The sequence below is a fragment of the Talpa occidentalis genome, unplaced genomic scaffold, assembly GCF_014898055.3.
Source record: "Talpa occidentalis isolate TD23 unplaced genomic scaffold, MPIMG_talOcc4v2.1 talOcc4.9, whole genome shotgun sequence".
NCBI classification, from domain to species: Eukaryota; Metazoa; Chordata; class Mammalia; order Eulipotyphla; family Talpidae; genus Talpa; species Talpa occidentalis.
In genome coordinates, this window is record NW_023605305.1 from 106,029,236 (window position 1) to 106,048,449 (window position 19,214).

Genomic DNA, 19,214 nt, shown 5'->3' on the forward strand with positions numbered 1-19,214 from the left:
CCTCTGGGGAAAGGAAAAGACTGGAATGATGAGGAAAAGTAGACCCAGACAGATGGTAGCCTGAGGACACCAAGCATGCTGTCCTGGTGGTTTTCTTTCCAAGGTGACACTGACATCTAAATCCAAAGGCAAAGCTCGTAGCTGAAAGTCAGACTCACAGTTCCCTAAAATTCCACTATCTCTGCTTCTTCTCCCCCAGGTGAAAGTGCTGAGTTTATGTGCAGCTGTTCTGAGGCCCAGCACCTAGGTCTCTAAGGATCAGGCATGCAAAGTATTGGGTTGTTGGAAAAGTCATAATGCATTTTTTCCTGTTTTTCAATGAAAACTATGTCATGACTTTCCTGACAACACAGTATATCTGGCAAATATTTATAACGGAGGAAATAGCAACAGAACTCTCAAATCGTTCCTCCAGCTTCCTAAATTTCTGAAAGTACAGGTAAGAGACAACAAACTTACCATATATGCACAGGTGTGAGATACCTTGGCTTCTAAGTCATCTTTTTTTTAATGTGCCACAAAGAAAAAGCTCTACCCGTTAAAATACAGCATCGCATTTCCCTTTGTGTCAATTGTAAGTCATTGACTTCAGACATTACAACGTGAAAGAAATGTGCATCATGGAAAAGACAAAATTGCAGCTCACTCGCCTCTTCTAGAACCTAAAGCATCCTCCTTTTGGTTTCAGTGCTGTCTTAGATTAGCAGCCTTCAAAACTGTCTCATTTTTAGTCTCAGTCCCTTGCATTTTTTACATGTTATACAATCATGCCTTCATGGGGATGGAAGGTGGACATTAACTCTGGGCTTGAATATCGTTTCAGGTAAACATGGATTAGGAAATACTTGTCAGAGCCAAAATCATAGTAACTCTGGGGTCTGTTGTTTTTTTCCAAATTTGAAAGAGCAATAAATATTTAAGTTCACTTGGCTTGGCTTGTCATGTTCTCTTTCTCCCAACTAGTGCTTCTGATTGTTTTTGTTGCTGCTGCTGTTATTTCATACTTGATTTGGCTGTTTGATTGTGTTACTGCTTATTCTTAGCTCAGGTAAAGCAGTTGAAGTGTGAGTTCCCACTGCACAGAGAAATCAGGCATGAACAGGCCCCTGTGATGAGAACACACCCCCTGCCTGGACTAAAAATGACATTTTCATAAAATGCAAGGTGGGGGGGCCTCCCCGGTGGGTTGAGTGCTATGCTGTGAAGCTGTTGCAGCCTCAGCAGCGTGGGTTCGATTCCCAGCTGGCCAGAGAGCAACCCACATGACACGACAGACCCTTCCTGCCTCGCCTGCTGCTCGCCTCAGCAGTGTCTTCAGTCCGTCTGCCTGTTCTGTTCCCCACTCTGTCTCTGGTGAATTCTCTTACCCTCCCAAGCCTCTGACTGTATCCCAGTTCTTGTATAAATAAATAAATCTTTAAAAAATAAAAATAAAATGCAAGGTGGAAAGTCTTAGTCTTTCTGGGCAGAGGGCACAGGAAGAACTCAGAAAAGTAGAAATTCAGCTTCGGTGACAATCCATTCTAAATTTATTGTGCACCAACCCTTGCATTTAGATCATCCTTGCTCATAAAGTCTACACTTTGGGGTAAGAAAACCACCCCACCTGTGTCTAGCCTGTTCTCTAGTTACCTCCCCACATTCCTCTGATGGATTAGGACATTATTTATATACAACAGCAAAGAAAGTCACACACACACTGGATTTTTAAAGATTAGACCATGGCCAGGTGGAGAGGAATGACCCACATTATTGTAGCTCTTGTACTTAGTAGCGATCATTTCAGTATGAGATGCCCTGTTCCCTGCAGGGGGCTCGCAGGACTACTGTACTGATGAGTGTCAGTAACCATGGTGCTGGGCAGAAAGTGGGTGGGAGCTGTGAATGTTTGATCGCTGCTAATTCCATTGTACCCATTGTTTTCTCCCCCTGCAGTCCGAGTACCACTACGAGTACACCGCCTGTGACAGCACGGGTTCCAGGTGGAGGGTCGCCGTCCCGCACACTCCTGGCCTGTGCACCAGCCTCCCAGACCCCGTCAAAGGCACCGAGTGCTGTAAGCAGCCACCCTGCTCCAGGGCTGCCCTGCACAAAGTGTGGCCTCTGCCCTGAGCCTCCCACCATTCAAGCTAGGCCCCTCCGGCAGTGCAGCCACCTTGAGAAATCAGACCTTCCCTCACCCTACTCGTCCCCACCCCCACCAACCCTTTTGGGATTTGGTGCAGATGTATTACTTTAAGGATGCAAAGTGGTTTTTTTTTTTAATTTCAATTCCATCAGGATATAAATTGTAAGTGGTCCCAACTGTGTGCTGATCAAATATTTTTATGTTTAAATACATTTTCATCTGGGCTATGTATTTCTCTCCAATCTATACTCAGCAGCCACAATCAGTCATTAGAAAAGATTGCAATTTGCTTTTCTTGAAAAGAAAGCCAGAGATGTTGAGTTTCTGCAGGGATGGAACTTTATAATGCACTGGGCATCACTTCAGGGAACTAGAACCTTCCTTGGCAGTGGAGCTGACTGTGCAATTGGAAAGGCCTGCAGCTCCCATCCCCACCTCTGCAGTCAGTCACAAGTTCTCCACATTTGACAGATACTTGAAATGCAAAGGCATAACCATAAAAATCAGGGCCTAGAATCAAGGAATACTTGAAGATTTGGAAAGTAGACTGAGGGTATTAAAATCCTAAAATTGTACCCTGATTAATTAAGTGAGCAAATAAATATTTGTAAAATTGATGAGTGGAAATGCCTAGGGTCTGAGGTGTGTCTGATGGAAACAAATGAGTCACCTCAGTTAACTCGGCATGAAAGGCCTTGGTGGGCTCTTCCCCAAGGGCTCTCGGATGCCCAAGGCACCTCTCCAATGCCAAGGAAGCCATGTCCCACAACAGGGCAGAGCGTCCCCAGCCTTAAATCCTTTTTTTTGAACAACAATTTTATTGGGATATAGTTTACATGTCATAAAATTTACCCCTTTAAGGTATAAAATTCAGTGGTTTTAGAATAGCCACAGAGCTGCTTAAATATCACTGCTATCTAATCACAGATCATGTTCATCTTCCCCATCCTACCCATCAGCAATCCCTCTCCTTGCTCCTGTCCCAAGTCTCTGGTGCCACAAATCAGCTTTCTGCCTCTGTGGGTTTGCATATTTTTCTGGATATTCCATGTAAATGGAACCCTGAAGGGACATGCCTTGGCTGTAAAACTCAGTGGCTACACTCCTGTATCTCTGTCCTCAGTTCCTCCCTTTAGGGTGCCATGGCCACCCACTTCTCTGGGGTGGCAATGGCCTCACCACTGGCCCTTGCCCCCACTCTGTGTTCCAGCCTTCTCTTGCAAAGCCGGGGAGTTTCTGGACATGAAGGACCAGTCATGCAAGCCGTGTGCAGAGGGCCGCTACTCCCTTGGCACAGGCATCCGATTTGATGAGTGGGACGAGCTGCCCCACGGCTTTGCCAGCCTCTCAACCAACATGGAGCTAGAGGACAGCACCACAGAGTCCGCTGACAACTGCACTTCGTGAGTGCTACCCTTCTCCTTCCCTCCCTCCACTCTTGTGCCAGGGAAGGGACCCAGGGAGCCATTGCCAGCCTCCTCTCCTGCTCCTCAGACTGGGCAGGGAGGATGGACGAGAGGAGCCACATGTATGCAGGGTGAGGGCTGCTCAGGTCCCCACAAGACCGCTGAACATAATGCCCGTCTCAGCCCACTAGGCTGAGATGGCCAGTGACCAGAAAGCTTCCTGACCTCAGTTTGCCAGTGACCCATGAGAGGTGAAAAACGTGGGGGAATAAATTGGCTATTCCCTGTCTATTTGGGACAGTCCATTTCAAACAGAGCCCAACTGACTGTCCACCATGGAATTCTGCATTGGCCAAAACCTTGAAACTTGGTGGCAACACAATGTGCGAAGCTTTGGGTACTTCCTGGCTTGCTAAAACTGACCCCCCCCCCATTCAGAGGGGGGTCTGCTAAAACTGGCCTGCCCAGCCTGAGTTTATAATAGTGCAAACTGAGGAGGACCAGAGCTTTGGCCCGCAGTGGCTGAGATCTTCCAAATCCCTCAAGATCCAGATGCTGAGAAAGTCCTCCAGCTCAGGAGCTCTTTCTAGTAACTGAAAAGCTCAGCCCAGGTGAACTATCCTTATCTTCCCTTTGGACATCCCATCCTAGGGGCAGGAATTAAATGCCATGCCTCCTATGGGTCAGACACTTTTCTGGATGTTTCCCATAGATTATTTTCAAAATAGTCCTTTCAAGAACTCCATGAAATAGGTATTATTGTACCCATTTCACAGATGAAGGAATGGAGGCCCAGGGAGCTTACATGAATTGTCTTTTATTGGTCAACTTTGTTGCTTACAACTGGAAAGGCAGAATTCAAGTCCAGTTCTGTGCTTTCTGCCACCCCATGCAACTACCTCCATGTGACATTTTAGGGGTGTAGAGTCACGGTGGGCCCCAGGGAGGAAAAAGTGGGCAGGTGCAATGATGTAAAGGGCAATCATCCCTGCTCTTGGTAAAGCAATCCAAAGGATAAAAAGGATTTAATGATTGTATTACACTTGGATTTCTAAAACCAGGAGCAGCATCGCCATTCCTGTGCTCAAATCTCCTAGAAGCCCCATTGTCTGAGCCAGGCCTTTAGTCATCCAATTTTAATGTTATTTTAGAGTACAAGCGGATGTCTCAAATCATTAGCATGACAACATTGGTGGCAGAGGTAAAGCCAGAGGGGATTAAAGCTGGAAGGAGAGGGGAAGTGTGGGTCAAGACCCCCCACCCCCATTTGAGTCCTAACAGAGAATGTGATTGACTCCAGCAAAGGTTCGGGTCTTGGCTCATTTAATCAATGCCTAACCATGCAAAGGAATGTTTTCTCTTCTCTGGGGACCTCGATGAGCTCAGAAATCATGATCTCTCAGCAAGGCAGGATGTTGGCCTGTTAATGACAATGTGTATTTCCACTGCACATACTGCTTCTGGGCTTGGATCTTAAGGTGTCACAAGACATCTTTTTTGGGGGGTGGGAGGAGTGAAAATGTTTCTCCTCTGTCCCATGGCATCCCTAAGGGACAGGGACAGGGAGAGGAAAAGGCTATCTAGAGAGTTTCATGGTTTCCCCCTGCCCCTCAGAAAGGTAATAATTGAGCTGATAACAATATTATCAGGCATCTGACTTTCTGGCTCTGCTATGTATTTACCTGAACCCACTGCCTCCATCCTGACCCGAGCCAGTGACATTTCCCCTCCCACATCCTCCACTGTCCACTCAGCAACCAGATGGATCTTCATAAAACACAAATCCAATCACAGTACTTTCCAACTGAAAACCTTCACTTCTCTGGTCCTGTCGCTCTGGTATAAAACCCAGGACTTTGCCATGGCCCACAGAGCCCTGCCTACATGGCCTCTGCCCTCTGCCCACTCCTCCAGCCTCTCAATTACCTCTCCTGTGGCTTCCTGTGCTCCAGACACCCCTGGAGATGGCATCCCTGACCCTGTAGATGCCACTACACACTCCTGCATCATCTCATTGTAGTGTTTATCGCCGTTGTTACCACACTATGAATTTTATGATTTGTTAAGTCTCTGTCTCCACAACTGAAAACAGAATGCAAGCCCTAAGAGGGAGGGAATCAGGTCTGTCTTGTTCTCTGCTGCATCTCCAGCATCTAACACCCAGCATAAAACTGACCCAAAATAAATAACTGGGAGCAAAACAGACCAAATGATGGCATTTTTGTAACAGGATCTTGAATCTTCAGGGGCACATCCGTGGTTGCTGAGTAGCTGTCCCAGGACTAAGGCACTGGAACAGCCTTAAGATCAGAGACAGGATGAGCAGGAGGGGCTGGGTATGAAGAGGAATGATAGAAAGGATGTTGTGTATTAGTGGAGAAAAAAGAACAGATGCCCAGATACTGTGAAAGTGAAACGAGAATGGGAAACAGATATAAACATGAAAAGGGGCCTCAAACACTGGAAATGTGCAAGTTTCCCAGCACAGTTTCTTCTTGCTCTCATGAACTTATATGCAACTTATTACTGCCCCATAGTGGGCCCTAAGCAGGATATATGGGTATCTGCCATGGAAGATTTCTCTGGAAACTTGTCTCCCTTCCTAGAGCCATGGTAAAGCAGTGGGTATGAACAAATCACTACTAGATGACTTGGGACAAGTTTCCTAAACTGTTCCTCAGTTTCTTCATCTTAAAATAAAAAAGTGATAAATATAATACTTTTCTTATAGGTGGTGGTGAGGATTAAATGAGGAGATACTGCTAAAGAACTTAGAGGGATGCCCAGCACTAGAAATCAATTGTGTTGTTATTGTTGAATGTGAAATGATCCTCGCCAGGGACTGTTCTGACAAAAATCAGAATTGTAGTGCATTTTGCAAATGTAGCCCACTTATGGCATCCTTTTAATTATTCATCCAACTTCAGAAGTTATTTATAGCTGACACCATGGCGTACATCAGCATTAAGTATTGTCTCTATTAACAAGAAGAAATCAATACCATTAGGTTAGCTGGGATATCTTGGATGAGCTCAGCTTAAGTATTTTGGATGTGCTTCCATTTGAGAATAACACTAACTATTGAAGAGCTGAAAGGGCCATATTATTCTGATAAAGACAAGAGGAAACCAGTGGGCTAATTAGAGGTCCCCTGAATGGGTCATTATTAACAATTAGAGAACTGGACTGGTCTCAGGCAAAACTGTGAAATAATACGAATGTTCTGATCACCCATTTCCTGCATTCATCTGTTTAATCCCAAATCCCTTTTATTGCCAGGTCCAGGGTTTGGTGCTGGGGATATAAAAGTTATTATCAAAATAAGTTTGGCCTCTGCCCTCATGCCATCTACAAGCCAGCCAGGAAGACAGACAATTAAAAAATTAAAGTCTGATCAGAAGAGGCAACCAAATACACTAAGAAAAGATGCCCAACCTTATTAATAACCAAGGAGATAAGATTTAAAGCCCAATGCACTATACTTTCCTACCACATCAGACTAACAATAATTTTAAAGTCTGCCCATTTCAAGTCTGGGGAGGATATGGCTCAGTGGGGACTCTTGTATGCTGCGGGCTGGGGTAAACTGATACGGCCACTTTGGAGAACAAAGTAGCAGCAGCTGATTAAGTTGAAGGCTCACATGCCCTCTAACCCAGTACGCCCAGGCATTCCACTTAGACATACAGATAAAGGAGGCAGGAACAAGAATGTTTCTTATAGAGTGTATTCAATAGCAAAAAGCTGGAATCCAAATGCCCATCCACAAGTAATGCATAAGTAAGTAAGCAAAGTAGAACCATTCAGAGGAATATTATATAGTAATAAAAATGAAAGGGGAAGAGCTACATGTATGAATATGAGTGAATTCCATGATTATTTATATTGAAGTAAAAAATGGCAAGTTTCAGAACACATCAGTAGGATGCATTTACATCAAGTTTTGAGACATGCAAAGCACAGCAGCATATTATTCAGAGAGACAGACTCTGGTCCTCAAATAACATCATTTGGTTTAGTGTCTTAATCAGGGTGTTGGGTCTTAAGTATGTCATAATATATTCAAGTGAACTAGAGTGAGACCATGGTTAGGAGAAGGGCAACAGGTTGCCCAGAGGGCGCACACAGCAGAGGCAGGGGAAGGAGTCCAGGGGAACTTCTAGGCTAGGTGACATTTGTCCTCAGACAAGAATAGGAACTGAACCGAGGGAGCATGTTTGTTCCAGCAAGGGAGAACAGAATGTGGGAATAACCAAGGGTGAGAGAAAGTTTGGCAGAGAAATTAAAAGACATTCTGGGGAAAGTAGAGATGGGGTGAGGAATTTGTGCCTCATCCTGAGGGCACCAGGGAGTCTTGGAGGCCCTGTAGAGTTTCTCGAGCCACATTGGGGGAAGGGACTGGAGGAGGTAGGATGGTGAGACACCTTCAGGACGCAGTTCAGAGCTGAGGGGGTGGTGGTGAGGCGTACGGAGGGCCCTTGAGCAGGGGTACCCAGAGTTGATAATGGGACATAAAATGAACAAGACTAGATTGGTTGGCTGGGATCCTCTGTTCTTGCCCCTTCCCATAAAAACCAGCTAGCTATGCCCAGCATCCAAAAGTGGACATTGTCAGAAGAACAAGTGTACTAGGCTGGCTGGACTTCCGTGTTCTGAAAAATAGCTTCATTTACTGACTTTCCATGACAGCTTTGGAGTCAGGCTGACCTGGGTTTGTATCTCAGCCTTGCCACTTGCTGGCTGTGTGATCTTGGGAAAGGTACCTGCCAAGCCTCAATGCCATTCCCCATTCAATGGGGAAAAAAATAGCCTGTCACTATGGAAAAGAAATCATGTACTAGAATACCTGGGAAATAGTGAGCAATTAATAAATGTTATCCACCTCCTCTCACCTTCTTGCCATCTATTGGCTAGATCTGCATAGTGGGGGAGGGGCACCCACCTCCCTGTCTTGGTGGTGGTACCCCCAGGCACCCTGATCTGGGGTCATTCCTCACTGAGAGTTATCAGGTCTGAGCCTCTGCTTATGAATCACAAGCCTGGTATCCCCCAGAGACCTAGCAGGACAGACCTGCGTGGTCACACACCCTGTGGATGACCACACCTCCTGTCTCCCCCAGGTCCAAGTGGGTTCCTCGAGGGGACTACATCTCCTCCAACACAGACGAGTGCATGTCCACGCTGATGTATGCCGTCAACCTGAAGCAGTCTGGGACTGTTAGCTTCGAGTACTACTACGCAGACTCCAGCATCATCTTTGAGTTTTTTGTAAGTCCCCAACCAAGCTGGGGGAGGTGGGTGGGAGGTAAAGACTGTCCCAGACTGAGGACTCAGATTCATTTACAGGAATCACAAACATAGTCCTGAATTGGAAATTTCCACAGTGGTTTTCCCACTGGAGAGAACTGGGCGGGGGGGGGGGGGGGCACGGCAGAGGCGGGGAAGGAGCTGAGCATCAAAATGCAAAGGGAGACTCTGGGGGAAAGTATAGGTGTTTCGCGCTGCTCAGTCTTGAAATAGCACGTAAATAGCTTCTGAGCTGCAATCACTGCAGTGGCATCAACGCACTAACTTGTGTGTGACTAGCCCCTGCCCTACTTCAAGGCTCATCGTGTTCTGAGCTCGTCCTGCAAGGAAATGGGCAGCTCTTCTCCATAATCAGGACCATCTGGAGGGCTGGTGCAGGACCAGGTAAGGAACTTGCTTCCTTAAAAAGCTGAGGCTGATCCCCCACTCCTGCTGCCCCAGGTTCAGAATGACCAGTGCCAGCCCAATGCCGATGATTCCAGGTGGATGAAAACCACGGATAAAGGATGGGAATTCCATAGTGTGAGTAGGCCACTGGCCTTCCTGGAGACCCCAAAAGAGGGAGCAATGACCCACCCTCCCAACCTGGGCGCCTCTACTCCTATGTCCCTAGAGGATCGGGAACTCCCAGGAGAAGGATGCTATCATTCCTCTCCTCGAGTTGACATATGGGTGGGGGCTGACCTCTTGCTCCACTGTCTTGATCCACAAGGACCAACATCTTCCCAGCTGCCTGAAGGGCCAGGGCTTCTGAGTATGGGTGGTAGATAAACAGAGTGAGGGAAGAAGAAGGGAACGCCAGTCACTCTGATGTCATTACCCTCCAGTCCCTCACGTGTAGGTGACTGAGAGAGAAGCAGCAAAGGGAGGAGAGGCTGGAAGAGAAGGATTAGGAGAGGAGCTAAGCCAATATTCGAGGGCGGGCAAAGCTGAGGAAGGTGAGGGAGAGATCAGAATAGGCACCGTGGACACTCACAGGAGGGTTTTCAGCAAGAGGCTCACCCAGTGCATTAGAGATGGGTGTCTCTGCAACTGGACTCGCTTCCTGTTTGTGGCTTTCAGGTTGAGCTAAATCGAGGCAATAACATTCTCTACTGGAGGACCACTGCATTCTCAGTGTGGGCCAAGGTTTCCAATGCTGTGCTGGTGAGAAACATCGCCATAACAGGTAGGGAGCAGGGTCAGGGCTGGGGTTGGTTGCTGAGCCCCTGGCCTCCTGACTCTGGGGAGCACGGGGGTTGGTCTCTAAGGGCCTCTGTCTCTAGACTCACTCCTTGCCCTTGTATGTTGTTTTTACTCCCTAGGAGTGGCCTACACTTCTGAGTGCTTCCCCTGTAAGCCTGGCACCTATGCGGACAAGCCGGGCGCCTCTTCTTGCAAACTTTGCCCGGCCAACACTTACTCGAATAAGGGAGAAACCTCTTGCCACCAGTGTGAAGCTGACAAATACTCAGGTGATGTTTCGGGGGACCAGGAGGGTTTGATGGGAGGGGTGGGGGCGGTGTAGACACACACCATGTAAAACAGGAAGGAGAGGCATCTTTCTGACCAAGCTGATGATAATTCTTCTTAAACCCTTGCTTCCTAGACCCTGGAAGAGCCTTGCCAGTGCACATTTTATCAATCACTCTAAAAATAAACCTTAAATCATGTAATAAATATTTATTGACCCTCTACTATCTGCCAGGCCCTATTCCAGGTGCTTGGGATCACCAGTGAACCAAATAGAGAAAGGCTCTGTCCACAGAACTTACATTCTGGTGGGGGAAGGACGGACAATGAACAATAAGCATTATAAGCAATAAATAGATAATAAATTATATAGTATGTTAGTTGATAAAAAGTGTGTGGTGCTGTGGCAAAAAAAAAAATAAACAAAAACAGCCCAAATTTAGAGGGATTAAGAAAGTTTGGGAAAGAAATTGCAATTTTTTTAAGCAGTGATATTTTTTAACAATATCTTATAATATTATAATTATAACTATGGCTAAAAGGGTATACATTTATACATTTTAATATATAAGTTATTATCCAAGTTAAGTTAGGAGAGCCATGAGGCTGTGCTGCTGAGTGAAACACTTTGATAGCAAAAGCTGAAGATGGAAATTAAAATCTTTTCTCAGCCTGAGCAGCCACTGAATTGAAAGCAAGCATTGTCAGGAAATGAAAGTGTTCCCTGGTCACAGTTTGAAAAATACTCTCTAGAGGAAAATAAAAGGACAACTGGAAACAACCTGTTCTCTTGGTAGCTTCCTAAAGCACCCCAACTTGGGGAAAAGGACCTGGTCATTTGAGGGGGTTTCAAGGACAGCAAAGGTCGCCCAGACAGGTTCTGAAACAAACAAGTGTGGAAAGAACAAGTCTTCTCCCTTCCCCGGCAAACACTCACACCCAACCCAGTTTTCCTTTCTCACACAGAACCATAGTCAAACCCAGCTCAAGGCCCTCTCTCCAGCAGACCCGGCCCTCATGTCTCTACACAGACACACCCACCCTTCACACAGGTGTTGTAGCCTGTGTTTGCTCAGCCAACACCAGCCATTGACCTAGTGAACTGCTTATTTCTACACTATTCCTAAAACAGAAGTCCTGTTTATCTACACAGGTCTTGCCAAATGGGTATTGTTTCCAGTAAGAACAAGGAATGTTTAGGTCTTGTGGAGAGTTTTTATCTATAAGTCTACACTGCTGTTTTCCACTTGAATTGTTCTTTCTCGTCCCTGCTCTCTCAATGGCTGTCTTTGTTAGTCTAAGATTTAAGCTCTCTCCAGCCCAGCAGTGGCACAAATGTTTGAATGGTAAAGTGGTTATTCTAGAAAAATTGCCTAGGAGCATTTTGATCAATTCTGTGTCAGCTGAATGACTCTTTTTATCCAGAGACTGTTAAGGAAGTGTTAGCTTGGAAGTCGGAATTCTTGGAGCCCATTCTCCATCTGCCACCAGCTTCTCAGTCTAATCCTGGACTGGGAAGTGAGTGTTTATTAGAAAGAGGACAGCCAGCATATAGACCACCTCTCCAGCTTGGGATTCACAGAGAATCACATTTCTTTGGGACTTGACTCCTTTAGAATACAGGGTCAGTGGGAGGTTGGAAAATGCAGAAAGAGCCTGAAGAGAGCCTACTGTGGGATGAGCATGGAGGCAGTGACAGAAGACCCTGGGACTGTTTGGTCATCCATTGATAAGTACATTCTGAGGGCCACTTGGTGCCAGGGCTTGGGCCTTCTGCTAGGGTTCGAGCTGGGGCCTGCCCTGCAGCTTATGTGAAAAAGTCAAAAGGTGGTTCTAGAAGCCCCTAGTGCTGTTATTCCTGTGCCATGGAGCAGCAGGTGCTGGGACAGGAGCCCTGAATGGAGTGGGAAGTAGAGGCAAAAAAGGAAAAGCTTTGCTAGCTATGGTCTTAAAAGATGAACTGGGGACCTCCCCTGGTGGCACAGGCGGTTGAGCGCAATGCTGTGAAGTTGTCCACAGCCTCTGCAGCGCCGGTTCGATCCCAGGCGCGGCAGACCTTTCCTATCTCGCCTGCTGCTCCCCTCAGCAGTGTGTTTCATCAGTCTGCCTGTTCTGTTCCCCTCTCTGTCTTTGGTGAATCCTCTTACCCTCCCTCAACATCTGGCCTGTACCCAGTTCTTGTATAAATAAATAAATAAATCTTAAAAAAAAAAAAAAAGATGAACTGGGTTTTGAAAAATGAGTTAGTGATTTGGTAGGTTAGGATGTTCTGGAAAGAAGTATGAACCAAGGGCAGAAGGCATAGGCACGTGGAGTAACTCAGATGGCTGGAGCTTAAACAGAGAGAAGTAGCACGCCAGGCTGAGACCAGCCCTTCTGTACCATTGCTTAAAAAAATGGGACTTGATCCTATCTGTAGTGGGGGGCCATTAAAGAATATTAATCTGGGATGTGGCATCATGTGGCTGGCGTTTTCAAAAAACTACTTTGACTGCCTTTTAGAAAATGGATTAGGGAAGGAACAGCTGGAGGGGAAGGCCTCAACTGGGAGGTTTTGCAGCTGACTCTTGCTGGGACCGAGTGCTGGAGCTAAGGCAGAGCTGGTGGAGGTAGAGGCTTAAACACAAAGCCTTGACTAAAAGCATCTTTCCCATTAATACTTAAAATGGGGTCATTAAGACTGATTCCTTTGTATCCCACTTAATGCAAGGGATCCATTTCCTGAGAGATACCATGAGCTTCAGAACTAAACCACCAAGGTTCTAATCCCTGCTTCACCTGATAGATACCATGATACACCCGAGAGATACCATGAGCGTCAGAACTAAATCACCAAGGTGCTAATCCCTGCTTTACCCATACTAGACAAGTGCAAGTCACTTCTCTGTGCCTCAGTTTCCTCATCTATAAAATGGGAATGACCATAATTGTATTTACCTCGCAGTGTGACTATATGGATTAATTGATTAATAGAGGTAAAGGGATTCAAATAATGTCTGGCATGTGGTGAGCACTACACGCCATTCCATTCATTTCCATCGAGGCCCACCCCAGCTATCCTCGTCTACTATGAAAATACTCTTGCCATAAGTTACAATAACAAGTCACTTGTGTAGCCCTTGGCCATTTACAACACACTAGCTCATGGATTACTCATAACCGAGCACAAGAGTGAGGTCTCCATTCCCAAATGAACAGAAGTAGCTCAAAAACATTAAAGGATCTTCCCAGAGTCTGAGGTGAGCCTGATGTTCAGTAGGTACTTAAATTCCCAGGGGAAATGTCCTCTGAGGAAATGGGTTAGAATGAGAGCCTTGTACTGCTGGAGGTGGGGAGACCATGCTAGAAAGAGGAGAGAGGTACTGAAATAAGAGCTGGAGTCCCCAAAATAAACTTCATCTCTTTACAGTTTTGCCCACGGCCAATCCTGCAAGGACTTTGTACTTCCCCAGCCAACATCTTTCAAACTTGACTCAAATCCAACTTAAACACCTTGATGAAAACTGAGCTAGGAAAGTGAGGTCTGCTTCAGCATTTGGGTTAATCATTTATTACAATGCCTTAGGAGTTGTCAGCATGTAAACAGTGGGACCATTTTTGCTGAAACCTGGACCTACAGTATCGGGTTAAGCAAATATTTGCTAAACAGAGAAAGGTCCTTGTGAGGAATGTGTTGTCTATCTCGTAACTTGCAATTTGCTAGACCCAATATGCAAGGTCCTGAGAACGGGTGTGTTTTCAGCATCTCTGCCCAAATTTCTCCCTGTCAAGTCCATCAAGAGCAGGAGTCCCTGGGTCCTCGATGCTGAAGGAGGCCTTATCTGCTTATTAAACAAGTAAATGAGCTGTGAAGACCCCAGCTGTTTCTCAGCCGGAAGCTCCCTCTCACCCAGGGTAATAAGACAGGGACAGAAGAGGTGTGGAAATGTGCAGTTGAGGGGACTCCCCAGGGTAGGCCAACAAGGCTGTAATTAGGAAATTGTCTGATCTAGGAATTCATTTGTTGCCTTGGGAAGAAGAATCAGTTGAGAAACAGCCCATAACTGGAAGGGAGAAGAGACTTCTAATCCTTCTCATAACTCCAGTGACACTTAGCAAATACAAATCATTCCCACAAACACAGGCAATGGTAGTCACCAGTATCTAGTGAGTCCCTCCTTACAATGTGCCAAATAGGTGCTGGTTCCCAGCAAGCCAGCTCTACAGGTGAGAACACTAAGCTCAGAGAAGTTAAGTAACTTGCCTAAGGGGACACAGCCACTAAAAAAGGAAGTGGAATCCAACCCCAGATCTGTCTGACTTAAAATCTCATTCTGCTATACTGTACAGCCTATTGGGTAATATGGAGTACACCTCACCATTAGCAAGTGCTTGCCTGTAGGTGACAGAAGTCAGATTAGCAGTGGTGGTGGTGGTGGTAGTATACGTGTACTGATGCTCTATGAAGCACTGGTTGTTATTCTGGAGAAAGTAAACTCACTGAAAACTTAAAAATTACAGATACTTTTCTGGATAGAGGAAACAGGTCTTTTTAAAATGAAGATCTAATCAACCGATATCATTATATTAGTTTTTCAGGTTTGATATACCATTTGATATTTGTATATATTGCAAAGTGAGCTCCCTAAGTCTAGTCAATACCCATCAGGGCACAGTTACAAGGAAACAGGTTCTTTTCTCAAATTCCCCAAAGGGTTCGTAATTCAAAAAAGGTGAAATTCATTGCTTTAGTATATGTGCTGCCAAAGCGAGCACAGAAATGCATTGCTTTAAGGAGGGTTCACTGAACTAGCCCTTGTTATCCAGGGGCTCATCAAGTTAAAACAAAGCTTACATAGACATAAGGAGAACACGCAGAGAGCAGAATCAATAAAATGACAGTGAACAACACTGTTCATACAGTACAGGTCAAGGTACACTTAGCACTAAGACTCAGGTGCTTGGGGTGGGGAGGTAGGAAAAAGCTATGTCTTAAGTGGAGGAAATGATCACCCTATTTTTATAGGATGGTTGCAAGGACACATGGAGAAGGGGGAGTTTCAAAAGTGGAAGACCTTCATTCTAGGCATCTATGGAGAGGAAATTCAGAGAAAGAATTGGAATTAAGAATATGAAGGCACCTGGAAGATGGTGGATTTCAGGGAACTTGGGCTGCTGGTGCTTGACCTCCTCCCTTCTGGTCCTCTGGCCCAACCACTTCTCCTTGTGGCCCTGATGGTTTCTTATCAGCACCAGGGGCAGGGGCAGGGCTCTAGAGGCTGGGAAGGGTGCTGCTGAGGCAAACGGAAGGCTAGGTGTGCGGAATTTGCTGTTTCCCACAGCGTCTGTGTCTGGCTGCACCCCATTGGCTTGAGCAAGTGGTCAAGAGCCCTGCGCTCTTATGTAACTCCAAATATTTGTCTTTGCTTTTGTAATTTAGAAAAAGGATCCTCCTCCTGCAAAGTACGCCCAGCCTGCACAGACAAAGATTACTTCTACACTCACACAGCCTGCGATGCCAACGGAGAGGTGGGTAGTGAGTTCTCAGAGCCCCCTTTGCTTACCCCCTTGGGCTTTACCACATTTGGATTCTAGCAGTCAGTGGAGCTGGCACCAGAGAAACCCCTATAGCCTTCTGCAATGACCCCGGGGGCCAGTGGGAGGCGAAATGAGGTGACCTCATTCATTTTCAGGTCAGAAACTGGTTTTGCCACATTTGAGTGGTAGAACACAATGAGTTCCATCACTCATTCATATATGATCTGTTTCCAACAGCGGTTTCATTTTCGTCATTGGGTCAGCAAGTATGTTCTGAGTATTAATTGAGATGTGGTGTACTGGGTCCAGCTGGAGACCTACAGTTGGCTGGGGCAGGGCCTGCCCTCAAGGCCTGGGAGCAGGTGCGGGTGAGGGGGAAGGAGGGTACTGCAGGAGAGAGGAGGGAAGAGGAGGAAAATGGGCCTGGGGGCAGGGGAGGAGAGGAACAGGGACTGGGGGCCCAGGAAAGTCTCTCAGAGGAGATCATTCATTCTGTCAGTCACTGTTCCTGGCACTGGCATACTGCGTTCCAGAAATCGAGGAGATAGTTTCTCCCCCAGCGCTGAGTCCTTGCTGGGGAGGGAGAGGCCACAGATAAACAACACTGGGTGTGTACTATATCAGATGGGAATAAGCAGTAGGAAAAAAATAAGAATTAAGAGACAGAGGGTGACAGAGGGCTGGGGTGACCTCTCTGACGAGGTGAGATGAAAAGGGAGCCATGGCACTTTCTCGGCAGAGGGCACAGTGGGTACAGAGGGGGCAAGACGGCACCTGCGGCTGGAAGAACAGCAGCGATGGAGCAGGGCTGGCTCACGGACACAAGTGGAGGGCCCTGTCTTGGATCAGACATGCTGAGTTGAAATGCCTGGTCCTTACCCAGAGCCTCTGCAGAAGAGAACTAGGAGTCAGACGTCTGCCTTCAGTGCTAAGCATGTGCTGGGCTGTTAGGATGTGCATCTGCTGCAGGGGTGGCTGGCTGGATTCTCCCTTTGCTAACTAATCATGGGATAAAGAATGGCCCGTACTAGTGATTGTTTTTCATAGTTATCGCATTTTCCCTCCAATCCCTTCCCACTCGTGTGTGGCGCCTCCTCCCCTTTCCCAGCAGCCAAGGACAATGTCTTGTCATTGCATCTGAGGCTCAGTTCTGTGACCTTGTAAACATTTTTGTTTTCTCGGCCTCAGTTGAGTCACTAATTAAAGGGGACAACCCCACTCCTTCCTTAGCCCCGAACCCCCATCACCTGTGACTGTCTTTACTTCCTTGTGCCCCTCTGTCTCCCTTCCCAGACTTGGGCTGAGCTTTCTAGATCTTCAGTGTGCTCTGCTGCCTGTGACCCGGCCTCTGCCCTCGTCTGACCTTGGGGGCCTCTAGATGTGGGTTGGGCCTCCTCAGGGGAGGAGCCCTCAAGCACGGGTGTTAAGGTGCGCAGGTGGATATGACCTTGACCAGGAATGCCTGAGAGAAGTCTCTCACACTTTGTGCCTCACTCCCACCCCAGTTCTGCTCAATCTCGTTATTATTCTTTTCATCGGGGTAACACGGTTTACAACATTGTGCATGATTTAGAGGTGCTAGATCACCCCCTTCATGTGTATGTTACCACACCCACCACCAAGGCAGCCATGTCCTCCAAACTCTGCTCTCAGTAATCTCTGAGTTGCCAGGTCTGTCGTGTAGGTGCACTGGGCTGTCTATAAATGCTCACTGAATAAATGAAAAAGCAAAGCAACCCGAAAGACACACCGGGATACCTCAATCATCTCCTCTTTCCCCAGAGTTTATGTCAGGCCCCTCTACTCCCTGCCCTTTTGTGTTCTGGGGTTTTCAGCAGCTGCTTTTCCTGTGACCGTGGTAGTAATACGACTCGACATTGGAATCAGAGGTTTTTCTGGAGACACCTCTCCCGACCCCATTCCTTCCATCACACATTAGTGGTCTCTGTCTTTAGTCAGCGTTCATCCTGCAGAGAGTGCTGAGCACAGCCATGTACCAGGCACTGGGCATGGGACTTAGAATAAACAAGCTTCCCCACCTTGTCATACTAGCCTAGATCCTCCTCCCCACTGTCACCCCCATCTTCGAGGTAGCTTCCTGACAATGCACTAACTCCCACGCAGGCTAAGCTACACTTACTCCATCTCTGCAGACGCAGCTCATGTACAAATGGGCCCAGCCGAAGATCTGTGGCGAGGACCTGGAGGGGGCAGTGAAGCTGCCTGCTTCCGGTGTGAAGACGCTCTGCCCACCCTGCAACCCCGGCTTCTTCAAGACCAACAGCAGCACCTGCGAGGCTTGCCCTTATGGCTTCTACTCCAATGGCTCTGGTAACCCCTTGCATCCTATCCATTCCCACACCCCCACTGGGCGAGCCACCTGGGCACAGTGTGGTCAGCTAAATGCAGACTCTGCCCTTCCAGGGGAGGTGGTAAGGGTCAGGACACCTCTGCGGACTAAGCTTAGGAGACAGAGGTCAGGGAGGGCCTTGTCTGTAGGTCAAAGTCAAAACAGAGGTCCCCAGGTATGTCCAGGGTGCTAAGCAAAAGGTCTGGGGAGCTGGGATGGCCTGCTTGACACAACCGGAACCTGAGACCGTGCTGTAGAGTCAGGGTTGGGGGAACGTGTGGACCTGTTAATGAAAATGCATTTACTGACAACATGGCAAATAATTGGAACTACATCTGCCATTCTAAAAGAGACACTGAAGTTGTGAAATGGAAAATTCTCTGGGTAGGTGGGATAGCCGGAAAATTGGAATGAAGGGTCTGCGTTCATGCCGTGTCCTGTCAGAACGTTTTGGTGTTTCCTTGACATGGCCGTGCTGTGGTGCCCAGCACCACCCTGTCTGGCCACCCATGACTGCTGTCACCCACCACATGACAGCAGCTCGGCCAGGTTGGACCTTCCTGCTGAAGGTGGGGATCTTGTGGTCTCTGCAGATTGTAGCCACTGCCCAGCCGGGACTGAACCTGCCATGGGATTTGAATACAAATGGTGGAACACGCTGCCTGCCAACATGGAAACCACTGTTCTCAGTGGCATCAACTTTGAGTACAAGGGCATGACAGGTAAGTGCTCACCCCTCATGTGAGCTGTCAGCTCCTCCACACTACAGGGGCTCTTCAGCCTCATGTTTCTTCATGACAGTAAAGTCTGGGGAAAGTGAGGACAACCTCTCTTCCAGCACGTCTTCACATTGCCCTGAGGACGCCACTCTTAGTCTTCCCTGTCCTTTTGCAGGCTGGGAGGTGGCTGGCGATCACATTTACACAGCGGTTGGAGCCTCGGACAATGACTTCATGATCCTCACTCTGGTTGTGTCAGGATTTAGGTGAGGAGCCAAAGCCACCTTACCATAGCCAAGGGGGGTGGGGGCAGGAGAGGGCTCCCCTAAAGGATG

The 19,214-nt window shown here is 47.3% G+C and overlaps 1 protein-coding gene and 1 long non-coding RNA gene across 4 annotated transcripts in view; one reads left to right on the forward strand and one right to left on the reverse strand.

The window, feature by feature from the left end:
- Window positions 1-19,214, forward strand: part of ELAPOR1 (endosome-lysosome associated apoptosis and autophagy regulator 1) — a 61,886-nt gene that overhangs the window by 30,997 nt on the left and 11,675 nt on the right. For both annotated transcript variants that reach the window (XM_037498175.2, XM_037498174.2), the window contains exons 2-11: window positions 1,936-2,056; window positions 3,339-3,531; window positions 8,655-8,802; window positions 9,283-9,363; window positions 9,904-10,009; window positions 10,146-10,295; window positions 15,713-15,801; window positions 17,964-18,141; window positions 18,754-18,882; window positions 19,055-19,145. In XM_037498175.2, the coding sequence (XP_037354072.1) occupies window positions 1,936-2,056; window positions 3,339-3,531; window positions 8,655-8,802; window positions 9,283-9,363; window positions 9,904-10,009; window positions 10,146-10,295; window positions 15,713-15,801; window positions 17,964-18,141; window positions 18,754-18,882; window positions 19,055-19,145 (1,286 nt within the window). The remainder of the gene's footprint in view (window positions 1-1,935; window positions 2,057-3,338; window positions 3,532-8,654; window positions 8,803-9,282; window positions 9,364-9,903; window positions 10,010-10,145; window positions 10,296-15,712; window positions 15,802-17,963; window positions 18,142-18,753; window positions 18,883-19,054; window positions 19,146-19,214) is intronic.
- Window positions 1-19,214, reverse strand: part of LOC119235102 (uncharacterized) — a 67,213-nt gene that overhangs the window by 24,432 nt on the left and 23,567 nt on the right. The window lies entirely within an intron of this gene.